Genomic DNA, 19,237 nt, shown 5'->3' on the forward strand with positions numbered 1-19,237 from the left:
GTGAGTCAGGTGTCCTTAATAAGTTGACAGGTCCACCGAAACCGAGAAGACCATGCCATCCACTTTCAAGCAGATCGCCTCTCGCCTTGCGCAACGGTCCTCTGCAAGTAGCAGTACTCGAGAAGAGCCGCTAGTTGTGCGACCTCCATTGTCGAGGCCTGTCGGCTTTTCCAACAATCACAGCGCAGAATAGGATTTTCCTTCGTCATAGTCTGCTGACCACAGAAAAAACTAGTAAAAGGCTTTACGGGGTTATCCAACAATCGTAACTAAATCGTATTTCATGATTATCTTCTACGATGAATTGTGCAATTTAAAGCGTCCACAATTACAATTCCGATTTGAGTTGCACTCATGTACGAGTAGACTGAGTCGATTAGGGGTCATTTTTGAATTTCCCAAACCCTGGGGTCTTAAAAGGCTTCGTCTTGGTCCAAAACTCATCCATGATTTTTTGTAGAATTTTTAAGTAACGTTTACATGAGTAAATTTGAACTTTTAGGTTTGTATGGGAAAATTGAATATTTTATACTGAAAAATCAACATCCTTTTTGTTTCTTCTGTGGATCTGAGCCGGCTGATGTTTGTTGTGCCAATTTATAAAATTCCTTAGGGAAATTCTCCGCTGAACAACTTTGTCGAAGACCGTAACTTCGTATCTTATTAGGCAAAAAAGTTATTAGCAGCTTTATAGGGGTATGTCTTTTCGTAATGATAAACAGTAAATTCAATTGACATCACTGCAGGGTGGCTATCGCGGTATTGCATGACTACTTTTCATGCAATACTTCGCGAGGCTCCAGCAGTGATGTCAATTGAATTTACTGTTTATCAATGCGAAAAGACATACCCCTATTAAAATGCTAATAACTTTTTTGCCAAATAAAATACGAAGTTACTGTCTTCGACAAAGTTGTTCAGCGGAAAATTTCCTTAAGGAATTTTATAAGTTGGCACAAAAACCGTCAGCTGGCTCGGTTCCACAGAAGAAACAAAAACGATGTTGATTTTTCAGTACAAAATATTCAATTTTCCCATACAAACCTAAAAGTTCAAATTTACTCATGTAAACGTTACTTAAAAATTCTGCAAAAAATCATGGATGAGTTTTGGACCAAGACGAAGCTTTTAAGACCCCAGGGTTTGCGAAATTCAAAAATGACCCCAAATCGACTCAGTCTAATGTACGAGTTTGTCGACGGTTACTTTTAAGATTTCATGTAGGTTAGTGTCTGATCCATGGTTTAAACCTTAAATAAGGCCAAAGGCAGAGGTGAAGTGGTTGTCATTATTACACCCAAAGAAGAGGTTGCAAAAATTCAATACCGCTCGGCGCTAACTCTATGCCAAAACTGCGCTGAAACATGCATTGAACTAAAAATCATATTATTGGAAAAGCACTACTGGCACAAAGACTCGAGCTCCCGTGTAAAACGATGCATAACCACTTCATTCAAGCGAAACAAGAAAAACATTTCATGGGATTTCCCCCTATTGTGTAATTCATCTCAGGAACACGAAAATCTATATATATAAAAAGCAATTATCTGTATGTTTGTTTGTTTGTTTGTTTGTTTGTTTGTTTGTCCTCTATAGACTCAGCCGTCTTAAGAGCTAGAGATCTGAAATTTGGCATGGATGCTCATTAGGACCAGGAATAATGAAAAATGTTTTTAGATTTTTGGACGACCCCTTCTGAAGGGGGTCGTCCATACAAGACAAATATTATTTTCACGTTATTGACGTTATTTTCCGTGGAATTGTGATGAAAATTTGCACATGAGTGTTTTGAGAGACGAGCAATCGATTACAGTTATCAAATTTAAGGTCAGGGGTTGGCCAAAGGGGTCGTCCATATCCACTGATTTATGTTTTTGTGATATTGGCGTTATTATACATCGGATTGTGATGAAAATTTGCACATGAGTGTTTTAAGAGACGAGCAATCGATACAGTTATCAAATTCAGGGTCAGGGGTCGGCCAAAGGGGTCGTCCATATCCACTGATTTATGTTTTTGCGATATTGGCTTTATTTTACATTGGATTGTGATAAAAATTTGCACATGAGTGTTTTGAGAGACGAGCAATCGATTACAGTTATCAAACTTAGGATCAGGGGTCGGCCAAAGGGGTCGTCCATATCAACTGATTAATGTTTTTGCGATATTGGCGTTATTATACACCGGATTGTGATGAAAATTTGCACATGCGTGTTTTGAGAGACGAGCAATCGATTACAGTTATCAAACTTAGGATCAGGGGTCGGCCAAAGGGGTCGTCCATATCTACTGATTAATATTTTTGCGATATTGGCGTTATTATAGATCGTATTGTGATGAAAATTAGCGAGTTTTGAGAGTGTTTTGAGGGACCAGCAATCGATTTCAAGTTTCGAATTGCTGATCAGAAGTCGGCTGAAGGAGTCGTCCATACCCAACTTTAATGTTTTTGCGATATTGACGTTATTCTACATTGGATTGAGATGAAAATTGCCGCATAGGAGTTTTTAGGGACGCTCTTTAGCTTTCAGGTTTCAAATCTTGACTCAGGGGTCGGCAAAAGGGGTTATTATCTGTTCACTGTTTTTACGATATTCTCTTGATTGAGCATAGAAATGTAATGAAAATTGACACATGGGAGTTTAACAGAAAAGATAAATGATTTCAGGTGTCAAGTTTTGAATCGTGGTCAAAAAAAAAGGCCGTCCATGTTAGTTGCTCACTGTTTTCGCGATATTGTCGTGATCATGCATCGGATTGAGATGAAAATGTTCAGATGAGGGTTATAAACTATGAGCAATTGACTCGGCGAAAGAGGCGTCTATATTCACTGTTCACTGTTTTCAAGTTCCTGACGTTATTTTACATATAATTTGAAAAGAAAAAATGGCACAAGGGAGTTTTGAGGAACGTAAAATTGGTTTCAATTATCGAAATTCGGGCCATGGGACAGAAAAAGAGGGTTTCATCGAATGTTCAGTGTTTTGTGCAATAATTTTGTTGGAAGCAGTTAATTGATACCAATTTAAGTGTGAAGGTCAAGCAAAAGAGTCGTGCACATAAACAAATAGTACATGTTTTTGCCATAATGTCTAAATTTTGCAATCGATCGAGAAGAAAACACTCTCACATAAATTTAAAAAAAAGCTAATCAACTGTTTAATTTGAATTTCATGTAATAGTAATAGTAGCGACTTTAAACACTGTTGAATTTTTTCCCCAAAATTGTCGAAAGAATATTTCGAATTCATTTTCTAAACTCATTTTGACGTACCAATGATTTAAAGCGAAACGAAGTTCGTACGGGATCAGCTAGTCTATATATAAAAAGCAATTTCTGTATGTTTGTTTGTTTGTTTGTTTGTTTGTTTGTTTGTCCTCTATATCCTCAGCCGTCTTAAGTGCTAGAAGTCTGAAATTTGGCATGGATGCTCATTAGGACTAGGAAAGATGAAAAATGTTTTCAGATTTTCGGATGACCCCTTCTAAAGGGAGTCGTCCATTCAAGACAAATATTGTTTTCGCAATATTGACGTTATTTTTCGTCGGATTGTGTTGAAAATTTGCACATGAGTGTTTTGAAAGACGAGTAATCGATTGTAGGTGTCAAATTTTCTGTAAGGGGTCTGCCAAAGGGGTCGTCCATATTAGCTGTTCGCTGTTTTTGCGATATTGACGTTATTATACATTCAGATGAAAATTGGTACACAATAGTTTTGAGTGACGTGCAATCGATTTGAGGTATCAAATTCTGTGTAAGGGGCCGGCAAAAGGGGTCGTTCATATTAACTTTTCAATATCTTAGTGATATTGACGTTTTGCAATATCTTAGTGATATTGAAAATTTGCACATAGGAGTTATAAGGGACAAACAATTGATTTCACTTATCCAAATTAAAGTAAGGGGTCGGTCACAGGGATCGTCCATATTAACTCTTCACTGCAGGGGCGGTCCTAGAGTTGGCTCTTGGGGGGGGTGATTTTCCAAATTTTCAAAAATCAGTCAATAAGATGGATCGTAAAAATTTGGTGAAAAAACGTTTATTTTGAGAAACAGAGTGGAAGAGGGGGGTGGGAGGGTTTACAGTTGCAAATAAAACATGTTTTTTAAGGATTGTAATTTGAAAAATTTGAAATAAGAGATAAATAGAGAAAACTTTAAGTAAATTTTCTCAATAAACTTATTTTGATATCTATATATATAAAAATGAATGTTTGTCTGTCTGTCTGTTACCTATAGACTCGGAAACTACTGAACCGATCATCGTGAAACTTGGCATCTAATGGTTTTTGATGCCGGGGATGGTTTCTATGATAGTTACAAACCGCTCCGACTTAAGGGAGAGGGGGCTTCCATACAAAACATGTAGTTTTTCGAAACAAATTAAAGTCATGACATCCATTTTCTCGAGGTTTTTTTTCCTTTGGGCGGTTTGTTTTTCGTCTTTATGGACGAGGCGTCGCGAGCCAACGTCGTGAGAGGATAGTAACCATGGCATAGCATACTGATCAGTGGGAATATTTTGGCGCGTATTTCTCAACCAAGCATATTTTCAATGAAAGGGGTGGCGATATGAAGCCTTGATGTGATTTTTTTCCTACTTGATTCCTAGCTCATTTGTACAGCACATGGCTATGAATGACGCCTAGATGTGACCCAGATTGACATTTTGCCGATCGAATAAAACATATACCTACATTTTTTTTTGCCAAAATCAGAAATTGAAAAGTCATGGCATCCATTTTTAGAGATTTTCTTTTCTTTGAGGGGTTTATTTTTCGTCTCTATGGTCAAGCAAACGTCGTCGCAAGTGGATAGTAATCAAAACATACTGTTCATTGATCGCTGGAAACATTTAACAATCAGGCGCCTGTCTCAACCAAGTACCTATATTTCTTATGCACATGGGGCTGATATACAACCTAGATGTGTTTTTTCTTGCTTAATTGTACACAGCACGTGGAAATAAATGACGCCTAGATGTGACACGGATTGGTATTTTATCGATCGAATCAAAACCAATTGAAAGATTAGCAAAAATACTTCCATATTTAGTTCGTGTTAATGTAGCTAGAATTTGTTGTTACTTCGCGGACAACTGAAAAAAGGTACAGAAAGTAAAGAATTTACATACAATTTTTCAACCCATTTCGCCTACAAGGTTATTTTTGAATCATATTGATAACTGAAATATGAATAAGATGTTTTCTACAGAGGTAGATCGGAAACATTTAGTTGAACATGTAAAAATGTACTTAACTGAAGTTTTATGAGGCGCTATTAAAATTTAAAAAGATAAAAAAATCCGATCCGACACATGAACTGATTGTTTATTGTTTAAAACATCAAGAGCCTTTTCTTTAAATTAGATAAGATAGGACTGACGTGTGCATAAGTGAAAGGTATCAGTGAAATAAATGATTTTTATTGACCAAAAGTGAGGGAATTCATTTTCCGAAAGAATTTTCATTCAAGGAACACTAGAGCATGTTCTTCTATAAATTGTTACTTCGGCCCAAATACACAACTGAAACGAATTGAGGAATGAAAATGGAAGGTTTTTATATTAAAAAATTCTGAAAAAAATCATCGTACTTTTAACTTACATACCAAATTAAGTACGTACTCAACATGAAAAGTGTTTTTGTGTTACATGGCTGCATAAAAGAGACTTTTGATCCGCTTCTTTTTTTGAAAAGTGAGACTTTTGAACAGATATTCATCTGGAAGCAAAACTTTTATGAGAAATTTTTAGTATCCCCTTGAAGTGTTAAAACCACTTTATTCAGTGATATTTTTTAAATATTTATAGTTTTTCGTTTAATAAATTTATTTAAAAAAAAGAAATTTACACTGTATAAAATCGATTATTTTCATATCACGATAAGTGTTTGGGAAAACTTAAAGCTGTAATGTCTCATGTCCACGAGTTTGGCATATGGCGGTTTCGCCATTTTTCAACATAATTTTGGTGCGAAAAGGATAGATATTCAAACTGCTTCGAAGGGCGAGGATGATGAAAAAGGCTGTTTGAAAACGGTTATTAAAAATCCTTTTCATCGTTTTTTTTTTTCAAATTTCTATAACTTATTTTTTCAACTCCAAAAAATACACCATCTAAATTCTAAAGCTAATCAGGAGCTGGAAGTGCTTATAGTGCAGAAAATTAGGAATATACTCAAAAAACTGTCCTGATTCACGCTATTGGTCGGTTTTCAAAATTCTATCTCCATAAAGTCGATATGCAATAAATTCCAATATGCAAATCTTTTTCTTTCAATTAGAAATTTATGTAAACTCGAACCGGGTAGATCAGCCTACCTTCTTCAAGCAGTGGAGGACAAAATTGGAAAAGATAAGGGAGCTCCCATGTAAGTTTAAGATGAAGATCTTTTTTGCGTACGGATATTTGGCATAACTCAAAAATAGATGTGACAAATGTTTTTATGAAAGTTCGTAACTTCCCACTTTGGGAAAAATGGTGGAAAATCCATAAATTTTGACATTATTTAAGTCATTATGAAGCTTTAAAAACTGAGTACAAATTTTAGATCTTGAAAAACAAATTTAGAGATCAAGTCTCAGTAAATAATATATACCATCTTTGAATCGCAATTCAGAACTCCAGCTGCAGCTCTCATTTCAAAGTATTTGGTTCTGACCTATGATAAGGTTTGATTTAAAAAAAATGCTTTCAAAAATCTAAATTTTTACAAATAACATTTATTTTTGGAAGGTGTAGCAAAGCACACCGGGTCAGCTAGTCCTTTTATAAAACCTCACCAAAATTTTGATGATTCTCATTTGCAACAATTCCAAAACAATTATTTGAGAAAAGTGTTCGTTAATAATTGCTCTGAATTAAAAACTGAATATAATTGTTTTTCTGAGGTATATTGCTGAATCGTTGTTCGAAGGTGTCAAATTATTAATAATTCTTGTTCCAATTGTTCAATTTTTGAATGAAGGTTTGATTCTATATAACATCATTAAAATCATATTCTTGGATATGAGGCTTTTGCAACTTAATTTTTATTTGTTTTTTCGTGAATTTCAAGCTATCATACTAGATTTTTTATTTTATTGTAACTGAATCCAAAGAAATAGGAACTAATTTGCAACGAATAATTTATGAAAAAAGTGAAAAGTAGTATTTTTTCTTCATGCTCTCAATATTTCCAAACTTTTTTACAATGTTTGAATGAAATAAACGAATATTGAATATAGAGTTGATTTCTGAAAGTTAATCCTATTTCAATATTTCAGTGAAAAGTCATAATCAGTTGCAATTGAAATAGCCAAACTTTCAGATTCAGATTGGATTTTTTAACCTTAATTATTAGGCTAAATTTCTACTCAAAATTTTAAATATTATTGTGAAGATAAGCTAAAACAGTATCGACGATATAATTGGTGTGAATCCTGAAATCCGGCCGTGTTGGTAAAAATTAGAAAAATGTCTTCCGAATGTTCAACTTGAGCGAATGCCTTGTTTCCGAGAAAATAGTCGGAGATGACGGAATAGTTTTATCTCACCTGGGAAAAATTAAAACATGGCTAAGTGTTTAGAGCCTATGCTTAAAAAAAAATAATTTTCAAATAAATTTCTGAATTCAATTTTTTATCAGATTTTATCCATCACCTCTAGTTTCAGAAGTAGTATTTTCAGTATTTTAAGAAAAATTAATTGGTCTCAGAACAACTTCATCGTAACCATTTCTTACTTAATTACCCAAATTCTGAAAGTTTAAAACTTAAGAATGTTTTTTTTAACAAAAACTATTGATCATTGTTAAAATTGTTTAATTGTGATAACGGCTCAAAATGTATGGCGCTTTACGAGCCAAAGGCGTGTAAATGCATAAAAGCTAATGACGTAAAATATCACAGTAAACGAGACTTCGAAAGAAAAATAAATGATTAATCTAAAAAAAAACTTATTTCGAGAAAACACATTTTAAATTAGATGTGTTTGGCCATTTTCCATATATTTATCTAAAATTTGTATTTCTTTTCCAAACTTAATTAAAATTCTAAAAATCTGAAAAATTACCAAATCATGAAGAATCGTTTTATATCAATAAATCAAAATCGATCATTTTTGCTATGTCGAGGCAAATACATTCAAAGCTATTTTTTTCAAAAACGTTCCAAAATAAGAAATTATTTTTAAATAAAAATTCTGAAATTTAAATGTATCTTTTTAATTTAAATTGTCTAGTCAGTTTCGGTATCTTTAATATCTTTAATTCAGAAAAAAAAATATGGGCTTTGGAGATGCATTCTGTAAAAATCGGAGCTTGCAATGAAAAATATACCAAGAAATCGAAATGTAGTATTGGATATAGGCAACAAAAATCGAATCTGTTCAGGTGGACATCTGAGGGAAGGAAGTAGGGGTTGCCAAATATCCACACTTGTGCACGGAGCGGTAGAAGGTGGTAAAAATCTCTCTCAGTTATGGTCGAAATAAGTTTGCAGGTATTTATTGAACATACCGAGTATTTGGTGAACATTATCAAAAAATGATCTGACTATAGCTAAAGTTTTAACGAAGTCTGAAAAAAACATTTGCACTAAATATCTAAAAAACGAATAAAAAACCTCATGACTACTCATGATAACTTATCAGATTAGTGAGACGTTGTTTAGTAACAGAAATACGCACGAAATTAAATTGCATGTTTCGCATAATCCCAAACTTTATGCCGATACACCATACTAAGGGGTGAGCCCAAATTTTTGATCGATACTTGAGTAGCTATTTTCTCTATTTAAAGCACTATGGAAGTTTTTAGCACAAAATTTAAAATGAAAAAAGATTCAAATGCAATTCAAATTTTTAAAATCGGTCTACGCAACCCTGAACTGATCAGGTTTAAATATAAAATGCGATTATTTGGAAATTTTCCAACTTTAAGCCAAGTTTAAGTCATATTAAGTTAACATATACATTATGCTAATAACATACGAAGAAGGTTTTGCTCATCGACTTTAAAATGAAATCAAAAGAAATGCAATATGTCATAAGACGACTGAGATATGGCCAAACAAATTAGCTTTTTTGAGGGGGTGATCCCAAACTTATAGCCGGCAGCGTGTATGGTCAGCAAATCGGAATTAAACGGTGTAAGTACCTCAAAAACAGCTATTTGGTGAAATTCGGTCCAGGGAATTGCAAGTTACAGCTTTTTTAGTTCGACGAACCGACTTTTTTTTAATTTTAATCTATTTAGTGATTAATAAATTTTTTTATTGACCAAACCCCCCACGGAGTGGAAAAATTTGAGAATTCGAAAGTACACCTAGGGGAGGAGCGGGCTATATGCGCCTATTAAGCAGAACACTGATTTAATCAAATATCACGTCGAATATGTGTACAAAAACTATATACACGTGTGCAGGCATCTGTTTTCTATACAATGGAGTAATTTTTATGTTAAAATTTTCTTCTGTTTCCAAGAAAACGATTTTATTGTAAGTGTTGTCTAAAATGCCGAACCTCAAACCGTGCGGGCTAAATGCGCCTAATTATGTTTTGAACAAAATTTCTGTTTTTTGGGCAATATTTCCGTATAATTTCATTGAAACTGCTAGAAAGTAATAATTTCCGTACGACAAAGCTGAAGTTTTATAAAAATCTATGTATATTATAATTTTGTGGAATAAAACAAAAGTTAGGGTTGCCATACTATGGAGGCAGTTCATCCATGAGAAAAACTTTATCAAATCTGTCTTTAGATCTTCAATTCATTCTTAAGATGTCATTCAGAGCTTAGATTTGAAGGTTCAGTGATAAAAATCATTTATTTATTCTATTTAACCTGTTAATTTAGGATGGAGGCATTTTACAAACATTATGGGGGCATATAAAAACACTCTTTTATTCCACTAAATAATCATTATTAAACGCCCACAAAAGCTGAAATATGTTTAATTTCTTAAGTTCATTTGAGTAAGAAACAAAAATCATCCTAGTTTTTGTTTTAAACTTCTTTACGTATAATTTTTAAAAGTCGAAATATTACATCAAATTGTATCAAAATCTTGTATGATTTTTTAAATTTTTTTGAGTTTATAAATTCATAAAATTCTTTCTTGCCTTATGCTCTAAGCGTATCACCCTCAAAATGCATTGGTCAGACAAGCTGTCTAGTCAATTCGCCAAACAGCCGTAGGGTCATTTAACCCGATAGGCCCATTTAGGAAACCTTTCCCCTACTAGGAAAAGTTCTTAGTTTTTATATAAAATCCAGCGTTTGCGAGTGCTTCGTAACGGTTTTTTGCCGCTTGGGGGGGTGATCACCCCGATCACCCCCCCCATAGGACCGCGCATGCTTCACTGTAAATGCGATATTGTCGTTTTTATACATCGCATTCAGATGAAAATTGGTACATGATAGTTTTGGGGGACGGTCAATCGATTTCAGGTATTAAATTTAGTGTAAAGGGCCGGCAAAGGGGTTCGTCCATAATAACCTTTCAATATTTTTACAATATCGTCGTTATTTGACATCGGATTAGGATGAAAATTTGCACAAGGTAGTTTTCGGGGACGGGCAATCGATTTCAGATGCCAAATATTTCGCCAGGGGTCGACGAAAGGGGTTGTCCATATTAATTAATTTTTCACTGTTTTTAGCAATATTGACGCTATTATGCAATGGATTGCTTTTAAAATTTCAACACAGGAGTTTTGAAGGAAGGGCAATCAATTTCAGATATCAAAGATTGTATAAAAGAGGTTTAACTTTTTGGCAATAAATGCGTTGTTATGCAACGATCGAGTCGCAATGTATACACGGGTTTTTTTGGCACGGTAAATTGATTCTTGATTCCAATTTCAATATTTTCGCATTTATTACTAAACAATGAATTCGAAGGTGCATCTGGAACTGCATCCACTACTGATATTCGCTTCGTTTGCTTCAAAATTTCCAATCGTTACCGACGCAACCTCAGTTACGACGCTGTTGAGCATTGACTCGCGAACGAATCAGAACATACAGCATAAGAACGTCGTCTTAGTGATCCAAGTACTATGAATTTTCGTTCTGTTTGTGTTGCCTAGCGTTCATTGTTGATTTTCTCCTCCCAATTTTCAGTCATTGTTTACTCCAGCAATCATTTGCTTCGCTACTGAATGAATTCGTTTGCGAGTTGATTCGGGGGCGCGAGTTGATGACGATGCTGTTGATTCATGCCCAGAATCAGAGCTTTGAGGAAGAAAGCTACTAGGGATCAATTCCTGGGATAAAGACTAGCGACTGCGAGTCGAGTAGATGTCGAAGAATTCGACGCCGTCTACGCGCAATGTTTTCATTAGAAGCGAATGGATTGTTTGATGGTTACTGATAGTAACTCAGAAAATAACGGATCACTAAAGAGGGGAAGAAAAACAAACTATATCTATAGGTTTGCGTCGCTCTATGCTAAAAAGCGTCGTTTCTAAAGAAAACTGACTTTCCATGTTGAGGAGTAAAATCGTTGGTGACTAAGGTCGGGGTGGAAAACCATTCTGAGCGAAGATCAGCAACCTTGCTCCTATCAATAAACATTAAACTTGCGGTGAGATATAAGGGTTCCTCGGAGGCACTGGTGACAGGCCTTCGTAGGAGATACGAACGATCTCAGCGACGGAGATCCAGATCAAAACTTCGCGGTCCTGGTGCATGATAGAGGAAACCAAAACAGCGTTAGCTCGGGTATGTTTACAGGATTCAGCTAAGTTGTTACGTTACCTGGTCGGTTTCGCAAGCACATTCAACTTTTTTGTCCACGATGCGACCTAATATTACATTCGCTGCGCGTTTAATTTGTCTTTTCACAGCTTGAGGGATGGTTTTTCTGGCTTAGAAAACCCGATTAGCACTCTACATTGCTTCCTCAGAGTCGCACCGCGTAGTTACACGCAGAAAAATATATTTTAAAAATAATAAGATTTCGGCCAAAAATGATAAAAATTTTGGTTGGGAAAAAGCACAAATATATTTCTGGTCACACTGATTAAAAATATCGATTTGGTTTAAACTTATCGTTTGAATGAAAATAAAATACACCCTTTTTAAAAATGAATCAAAATTTCTATCGAAATAATTTTATTTTTGGAAAAACGAAAAAAAATTCCTGGGATCAAGAGAATAAAACACCGGTTCAAAAAAAAAATAACAGCTTTAAGGTTTGAAATGGCTTATTTTTTAAATTTTAATTAAAAGCAGATTATTTTGGTTCCAAATGCATTTTAAATTGTTCAAAGGATTTTAAGAATTTATAAAATACATTAAATAAAACACTTTGTAACTTAATTTATTCATTTATTTTTCACTAATTCTTTCTGGCAGTGCTGGTTACTGCATGCAAACAATTCGGCGCCGTAGAGTGGCTATTATATAGTCTGTGGTGTTGTCCAGCGCATCTACTTTAGCCGGAAGCAGGAACTGCGGCCAGCAACGGTACGCTTCCGTCCTTTTTTGTGCCGGTGAGGTTTGGCGGCAATGACAAACCTGGGGGCGCAAAGAAAATCGTTTACAAAAACTACAAACCATTTACCTGGAATTTTGATTCCATTTAATTTTGTTTTTCCTGCTGAGAAATGTCATCTTTGCCGTCACAACGGTTCACAGTAACCGTAATAACCTGTGGGACTTGGTGGGGACTTCCAGAATTGGTGGAAAAGGCAGAACCAAACTTTTGGGTCCACCGGCCGTTCATCTTCGTGAAAACAAAATATTTTGTAAAAATCTACAAATACCTTAAAATAGCTATAATATCTTACCTTCCGTAGCAATTGATCTGCTTTTCACCCGCTTGTTGATGGTAAGATTATCGTCCCTCATCGATCCCTGGCTGCTTTCGGTGTTGCCCGTCATCATGTGCACCAGGACAATCGCTCTGGAATTTGTGCGTGCATTGCTCTGATATTCCATCTTAGCCTTGACACCCCCAAATGATTGGAACCAGAATTTGACTGGAGCCGTCTGTTGGGAAGCGGCAGCTGGAATAGAGGGGAGAGAAAAAAGATGTTGGAACTGTTGAAACCAAAATACAATATCTAGGCAAACGCTTGGGTAAACATATGTAAGTAACTTACCATGAAGGCATAGTGATCGAAGGGAAATCACAGAAACCGGCTCCGCTCTGTCCATCCCAGGGTATTTTCGCACTCGCGGATCAAACATGTTTTTTTTTTCAAGAGGCGATTTTTTACTGTTTTGTTTTTTGTTTTTTTTTTATGTCTCAACAAGATACACGATTGTTGGAATAAGCTCATTTTCCGTTTGAAAAAAAAACCAAATTTTGATTTCCAGTGATAAAAAATGAGAGTGCAAAAATAACAAAATTTTGTTTTTATTTTCAATCGATTTTTTCATAAAACCAATTGCAAAATATGCATAGAGAAGACTAAATAAAATAACAAAACGATTTTGTTGATTCAACCCCCCATCCTTTTTCTGCGTGTAGTATCAGGTCAATTTATTTTGATGTTTGAGTTTGAAAGGGTGGTCCATTCCACATGGTTACAATATTGAGAACTCATGATTGGAGTTAAGGCTGCATTTTAGGTGTAGATATGAAAAATTTGAATCTTTAGCCAGTCATCTTAAGTCCAAGACAATCGATAACAATCGGGTTTTGTCTATGGTAATAGGACTTACTAATGTCCGAATTCCACCCATGGGAATCTACTATAGCCGAGTAAGAAACTTTTCTCGGAATTTCTGAACGGCACCCGTGTGCAATTTTTTAACCAAAGCATCGGAAAACCTTACCACCTCACTTTCGCTCGCACAGTAACGAGGCGCAACGAAACCGAACGAGACTGAGAGTCTCCACTATGCTGAATTGGAGACTCCATCCATAGTCGTACCAAGTCCAACCAACAGTTTGGGGAGGAAATGAAAAACAAAGCGCAGAAAAACCACCCAACTTCACCTTGGTTGATGTGGATAGGTTAGTTACACGGCGGCGTTCGTGGAGTTTGGATCACGCAGTTATCGGCAAAGTCGGCAAAAAAGTGCGCGTGGACGGTTGTGTATCGCAGGTTTCATTCCTGGAAGTGAGTGGCACTTGCGCGCATCGCAGATATTAAGTACCTACCTGAACAAATCAAACGGTGAACTAGTCTTAAGAAGCCCATTAGCCGTAGCTATTATAAAACGAACTAAATAGGAAAGAGGCTGAACGAGCCGGGTCCAGATCATATCTGTTCCAATGTGTACGGTGCGTTATTAAAACTGGCTGCGAGGATGAAGCTAAGCTAAGCTTAGCGTCTCGATTCCATACCTCTGTACCGTGGATGATTGGGATGATTCGGCAAGCCTTTGGCGGTTTTGTGATTCCGCGAGTTAAAACCTCCCCCTCGCCCTCACCTCAACTATTAATACTTTCTGATTCGGTTGAAGCGCGACATAGATTTTGAGCTCAAACTCGACGCGCGCGCGCGCCCACTCGAAACGTCAGGCAAATGAACGCTGCTGCTGGCTGCTAGGCTAGGGATTGGATTTCGTGCGCGATGGCAAAGTGGAGAAAAGTGCACAAATTACTATATCTCTTTGCACTCCAATTACGATGACGGGTTTTGTTTGTACTATTGCTCGTTTAGTGTGGTTGATGCTGTTTTTTCTACTAGGTACCTACTTCTTCTGCTAAATCCCGTAGCCCGGAGAGAGAGTTGTTGCATGCGGCATGGTTTTCCAAATGTGAAATATTGATTAGTTTATTTCCGGTTAAGATAAATCGTGTTCCACTTTGATGACAATTGTATTTTGAAAGCTGATGTTGAACTGGACTGCAAAATTCAACGGTAAAGTTTATATCGATAGATGCTGAATGATTCATTCTCCTACATTAATTGGAAAAAAATTCCGGATGCTAAGTTCAATTTAAATCAAAAATAAAACTTCCAACTCAACTCAAAACTAACTTTAAAAAAAGGATTCTTTTACATTACAATCCTTTTTTTTAATTTAATTTATACCTTTGGTGAAAATATAATTCATTTCAAATTCGCACTAATCCGCTATTGAGTGTCAATATGACAATATTATTTATATGATATATTATTATGATATGATATGATTATATTATTATGTTATTGGAAGTTTGGCGTAACTTTATTCGGGTGCATCCAAATAATAAAATGTTTACGGGGACCTCCAATGAATTATTGAAATCTGAAATCCTAGAAAAATATCTCCTTGAACAGATCTTGAGTGTCAATTTGACACTCCTCGTCTAAAACCGCTACATTTCTCTTGTTTCTCAACCGATTTTTACAAAATTTATAGTTTTTGAAACCAACGTATTCATATTTTTTAAAGTATCGCACCGTTTATGTAATTACAATCAGTTTGAAATTGGCATTCAGGTGAAGATAAATTTATTGCGGAAATGTTGTGTGAATTTACCCAAAATTCAGTGCAAAGTCGAATTTAAGTGCAAGAAAATATGAGGAATTGCAAATTGACAAAAAGTTCGAAAATTAAAAAAAAACGAAAAAAATCTGGGTTTCGTATTTTGAAAATCCAAAATTGTAAAAATGTGCCTTATTACGTCAACTTTTCAATCCTTTTTTCAAAAATGTATCTGGTGTGACTTAAACAATTTTGACGGTTCATTGATTCAAAAGTACGGTTTTTACATTTTTTTTTGTGGCCATGATCTTTAAACAAATTCAAAAAAATATATATATCCTAATGTGTGACATATTTATAGCTTCTATTTAACTTCAGCTTTCTTCGACACAATGTGAAGTTTTTATTGAGCAATCCATAGCTGATCTACAATCTTTTTTCCGAAGCATGTTTTTCCGATTTTTTTTTTTTTTTTTTTTTTTAAGAGCAGGGAAAAGCCCCCGGGAGTTGATCTTATTTAAAAAATGGAAGATCATGCTCCCGAAGGCATAAAACCTCCTCACTATTTATTATTTTTTTTGTTACTTCTTTTCATAATTTACAATATTTCGATCGCACATCATTTCTTTTCTTCTTCTTTTATTTTTCTTAGATTTTAAACAACGGAAAACTGAAGTGTTATTTGTGAATAATGTCCGAGAAACATATTTGAGTTACGTTACGAGGTTTCCAAAACTATAAATTTCGTAAAAATCGGTTGAAAAACAAGAGAGATATATTGCTCGATTAGATAACTTATATTGATTTTTATATTAAAGATTGATATCCCAGGTTTCACTGGAAATAGTTTACAGTTCTCAACATTTTCGGAATTTTAATAAATTGAGCGATGTTTGTCTCGTTAGGGCCTGCGATGTCTTCCAGTTCCATTGTTTGTCTCATAGTTCAATATGACTTGAACGTTGATCTGTACTTATTGCATAGCTTTCCACTTAGCTGTGGCGTCAATTCACTATTTGCGTGCCATGCATACATTACGCACAATATCTCGAATGCTAGTATTTAATGCTTAGATCTTTAAAACGTCTTTTCAATATGCAGAAACTTACATATGCAAATTGAATTGACTTCAGTGGTATTGCCCAATGGCCTCGAAAACCATCAAAATAACAGCAGCTCCGATTATGTTCCAAGACCATGCGAACCTCTTGATGTTTTTTATTAGGAAGAATGGTCTCTGTGTTAAATTTCCGGAAACAAATTGTTGTTTCTTTGTGTGTATAGATATACAGTACCGTTCATAATTGTATGGAATACTTTTAACACCAGGGGGATGTCATCCCAACAAACACTTTTTGCTGAATAAACGCTGCAAAAATATCGTGGTTCAATTTTTAATCAGCAATCTGGCTGAAAGAAGGCCTCAAAAATTCACTAACTCACGTGTCTTCAGCCTTTAATCATCTTGATCTGGAGAAGTTATTCAGCAAACGTCATCAAACGTCAATTGACGGATCAACCAAAAAAAAAAGAAAAAAAAAACAGTGTCTATCCGATATTTGGCACCCACTTTTTCCCCTCTGTGTTGTTTTTTTTTCGTTTCTACTGCCCCGACTTTCAAACCTCCGGCTTGTTGGTCGCATGCCGCAGTACGCAGAACCAATCATGCAGTCTGCGGCGCGATGGAAATTTGTCGATCTTAAGCGACTAACATGCCTCTCAACCGAAGATATATTTTTTAAATAAATGTGAGAGAAATGATCTTTTTTTTCAGTTTTGGGCACCAAAAGTAAAATTTGTGAGAAAATTTACTCTTTATTTCAAAATTGATAAATGAGAAATCATAAAAAAAAATTCATTGCATAAGGAAAACAAAAATTCCCCTCTCATTCCAATCATGCCGCCATCATGCAGGGCAATTTTACCACAGTTCACAGTCTGTCAAATTCCAATGGTAGCGAAAGGTTGAACAAAGGCTGAAAAAGTGTTATGGAAGCAACTCTTCAACTCCTTCCGTTGGCTGCACTGAGACTTCTTTAAACGCTGAAACAAGGTTATAGTTTGTCTTTATACAACCATTAAGCTGAAGCAGCAATTACGCTTTAGCTCAGCTTTTGTTCAGCGAATTGCCGTTCTTAAGCAGCCAAAATGTTTATTGGGATCCCTATCCTTTTTAATTGAATTTGCCTACCATCAATGTTTGGGACCCAACAGTTTTTGGGCCCCAAACAAAGTTGACATTTGGCTGTTAAGGACCCGAATTAAATGTCAAATGTCAGAGAAATGTCATTCTGGTTTCTCATTGGTTGAAATTTTGACTTTTTCAACCCTGTACTGCTTTGAGAGGAAAACATTATAAACCATAAATGGATAGGATGAAAACAAAGATTCTAGCTCGCAAGAAGAACCAGGTTTTTATTCCCCTATTTAACACTAATGATATGTTTTTTTTATCAAATTTTCTGCGAATAGATCAACTATCAAAGTATTATTTAGAAAAAAAAACTCGAGATTTCTAAAGTTTGTGTGGCCTGTCATACAGTAATTCTACGAAATTCGAACTTTTTGGACTTTTGCCATTCAAAATGCTATATTTAAGAAACCACGCAATTTTGCAGAGTGATTATTGAAATATGAAGCTAAATAGCATGTCTGAAATATATTTACTGGTTGTGGAAGGAGATCCAAGTAAGCATTGTTCGTTTGAAGACGTATTTGACAGCCGTTGCCGAAAATTTTCAACATTATCATAAAAAATCACAGTTTAATGTTAAAAGAGCTCTTTTTGAGGTTTAGTGAAAGTCTTGAAACATTAACTGAGAATATTTTGAAAAGGTCAACTGTGGCAAAGCTTGTGTTCTTTGGAATGAGCGTCAAACTGTGGATGTCTCGGGTGAGATCAATCCAATTTTTTATTATATTTTTTTCAAGTTTTCATCTTTACAAATTAAATATATCTATTACTTTATAATCAAATTCTTTGAATCATATGAAGCGTTTGGCAGGAAACTCAACGCCTCATTCCTCCTTTATTTCTGTATCTTTTGAATCTGTATCTTAGTTGTATCGGCAAAGCATGTTCTATGTATCAAATACTTTATTGAAAAGAAAAATGAGGAACGCCAGTTATTCGTTTTTCAGGATTGATTTTTATAGTTTTTGATTCTCATAGAAAATTAATTAAAAAAAAGGCAATAGATGTACAATTTTTTAAATTTTTCAATACCGTGAAAAACTTTACCCAGTATGACGGATTGACTTAATCTTATCACCTACAAACTTTATATTGCTTTCATTATCATATACCAACACTGTTGGTGAAAAATATTTTTCGAACAGTCATCAAATTTTTTTGAATAAATATTTTTATAATTCAGTTACCAGTCTGGGCTAAAATGCACCAAAATGCAAATCTAAGATTCACCTTTCAAATCTCGTTTCCATATGCTGGAATATGATTGTTTTGCATCACGCGTTTGTCAACTTCGAAATTTAATTCACCCAAAAATTAATTTTCATGATTTCAGCTAGTAGAATTTTTTGTAGTATTTTTTTTTTTGTTTCGATTATAGTCGTTTTACCATCTTTATGGCATTCGCGACTTTATCAACGTTGCAGTTGGCGGATCGTTATTGAAAAACTTATCCGGTACAACTGTGCTCGATGTTTACTCTTGGGCTCGAACTCGCGGACATCGGCTCAGGAGACAACAGACTTGCCAACTGAGCTATATCACAAGCCCGTTTTTTTTGTAGTATTTTAACCCCTAAATGTATGCAGCCCTCTTAAGCTTTTTCTTTAAAACATTTTTGACAGAAAAAAAACGTAAAATTCAATTCGAACAAACCAAAAATTACTGCAATTGGTGCTTTATGTCTTAACA

At 35.1% G+C, this 19,237-nt stretch overlaps 2 protein-coding genes across 6 annotated transcripts in view; one reads left to right on the forward strand and one right to left on the reverse strand.

The window, feature by feature from the left end:
- Positions 1–12,390: 12,390 nt before the first annotated feature.
- Positions 12,391–13,209, reverse strand: LOC129743722 (uncharacterized). 2 transcript variants are annotated; one of them, XR_008736663.1, is made up of 4 exons: positions 13,092–13,209; positions 12,777–12,995; positions 12,544–12,712; positions 12,391–12,504 (listed from the first exon to the last, which is right to left on the reverse strand). XR_008736663.1 is itself a non-coding variant. In XM_055735843.1 (3 exons), the coding sequence occupies exons 1-3, from the start codon at positions 13,177–13,179 to the stop codon at positions 12,609–12,611; spliced, it is 411 nt and encodes a 136-aa protein (XP_055591818.1). In that variant the 5' UTR covers positions 13,180–13,209; the 3' UTR covers positions 12,404–12,608. The 2 variants fall into 2 exon arrangements, 1 of the variants encoding a protein (XP_055591818.1); XM_055735843.1 differs by having other exon boundaries at positions 12,404–12,712.
- A 651-nt stretch (positions 13,210–13,860) lies between these two features.
- The window catches only part of LOC129745755 (chitin deacetylase 1), a 67,261-nt gene continuing 61,884 nt past the window's right edge, over positions 13,861–19,237 (forward strand). For 2 of the 4 annotated variants that reach the window (XM_055739078.1, XM_055739081.1), the window contains exon 1: positions 13,861–14,114. The gene's annotated coding sequence lies outside the window, so the exon portion shown is untranslated. The remainder of the gene's footprint in view (positions 14,115–19,237) is intronic. The other 2 variants (XM_055739079.1, XM_055739080.1) reach the window with 2 other exon arrangements.

The sequence above is a fragment of the Uranotaenia lowii genome, chromosome 2 (genome assembly GCF_029784155.1).
Source record: "Uranotaenia lowii strain MFRU-FL chromosome 2, ASM2978415v1, whole genome shotgun sequence".
Taxonomy (NCBI): domain Eukaryota; kingdom Metazoa; phylum Arthropoda; class Insecta; order Diptera; family Culicidae; genus Uranotaenia; species Uranotaenia lowii.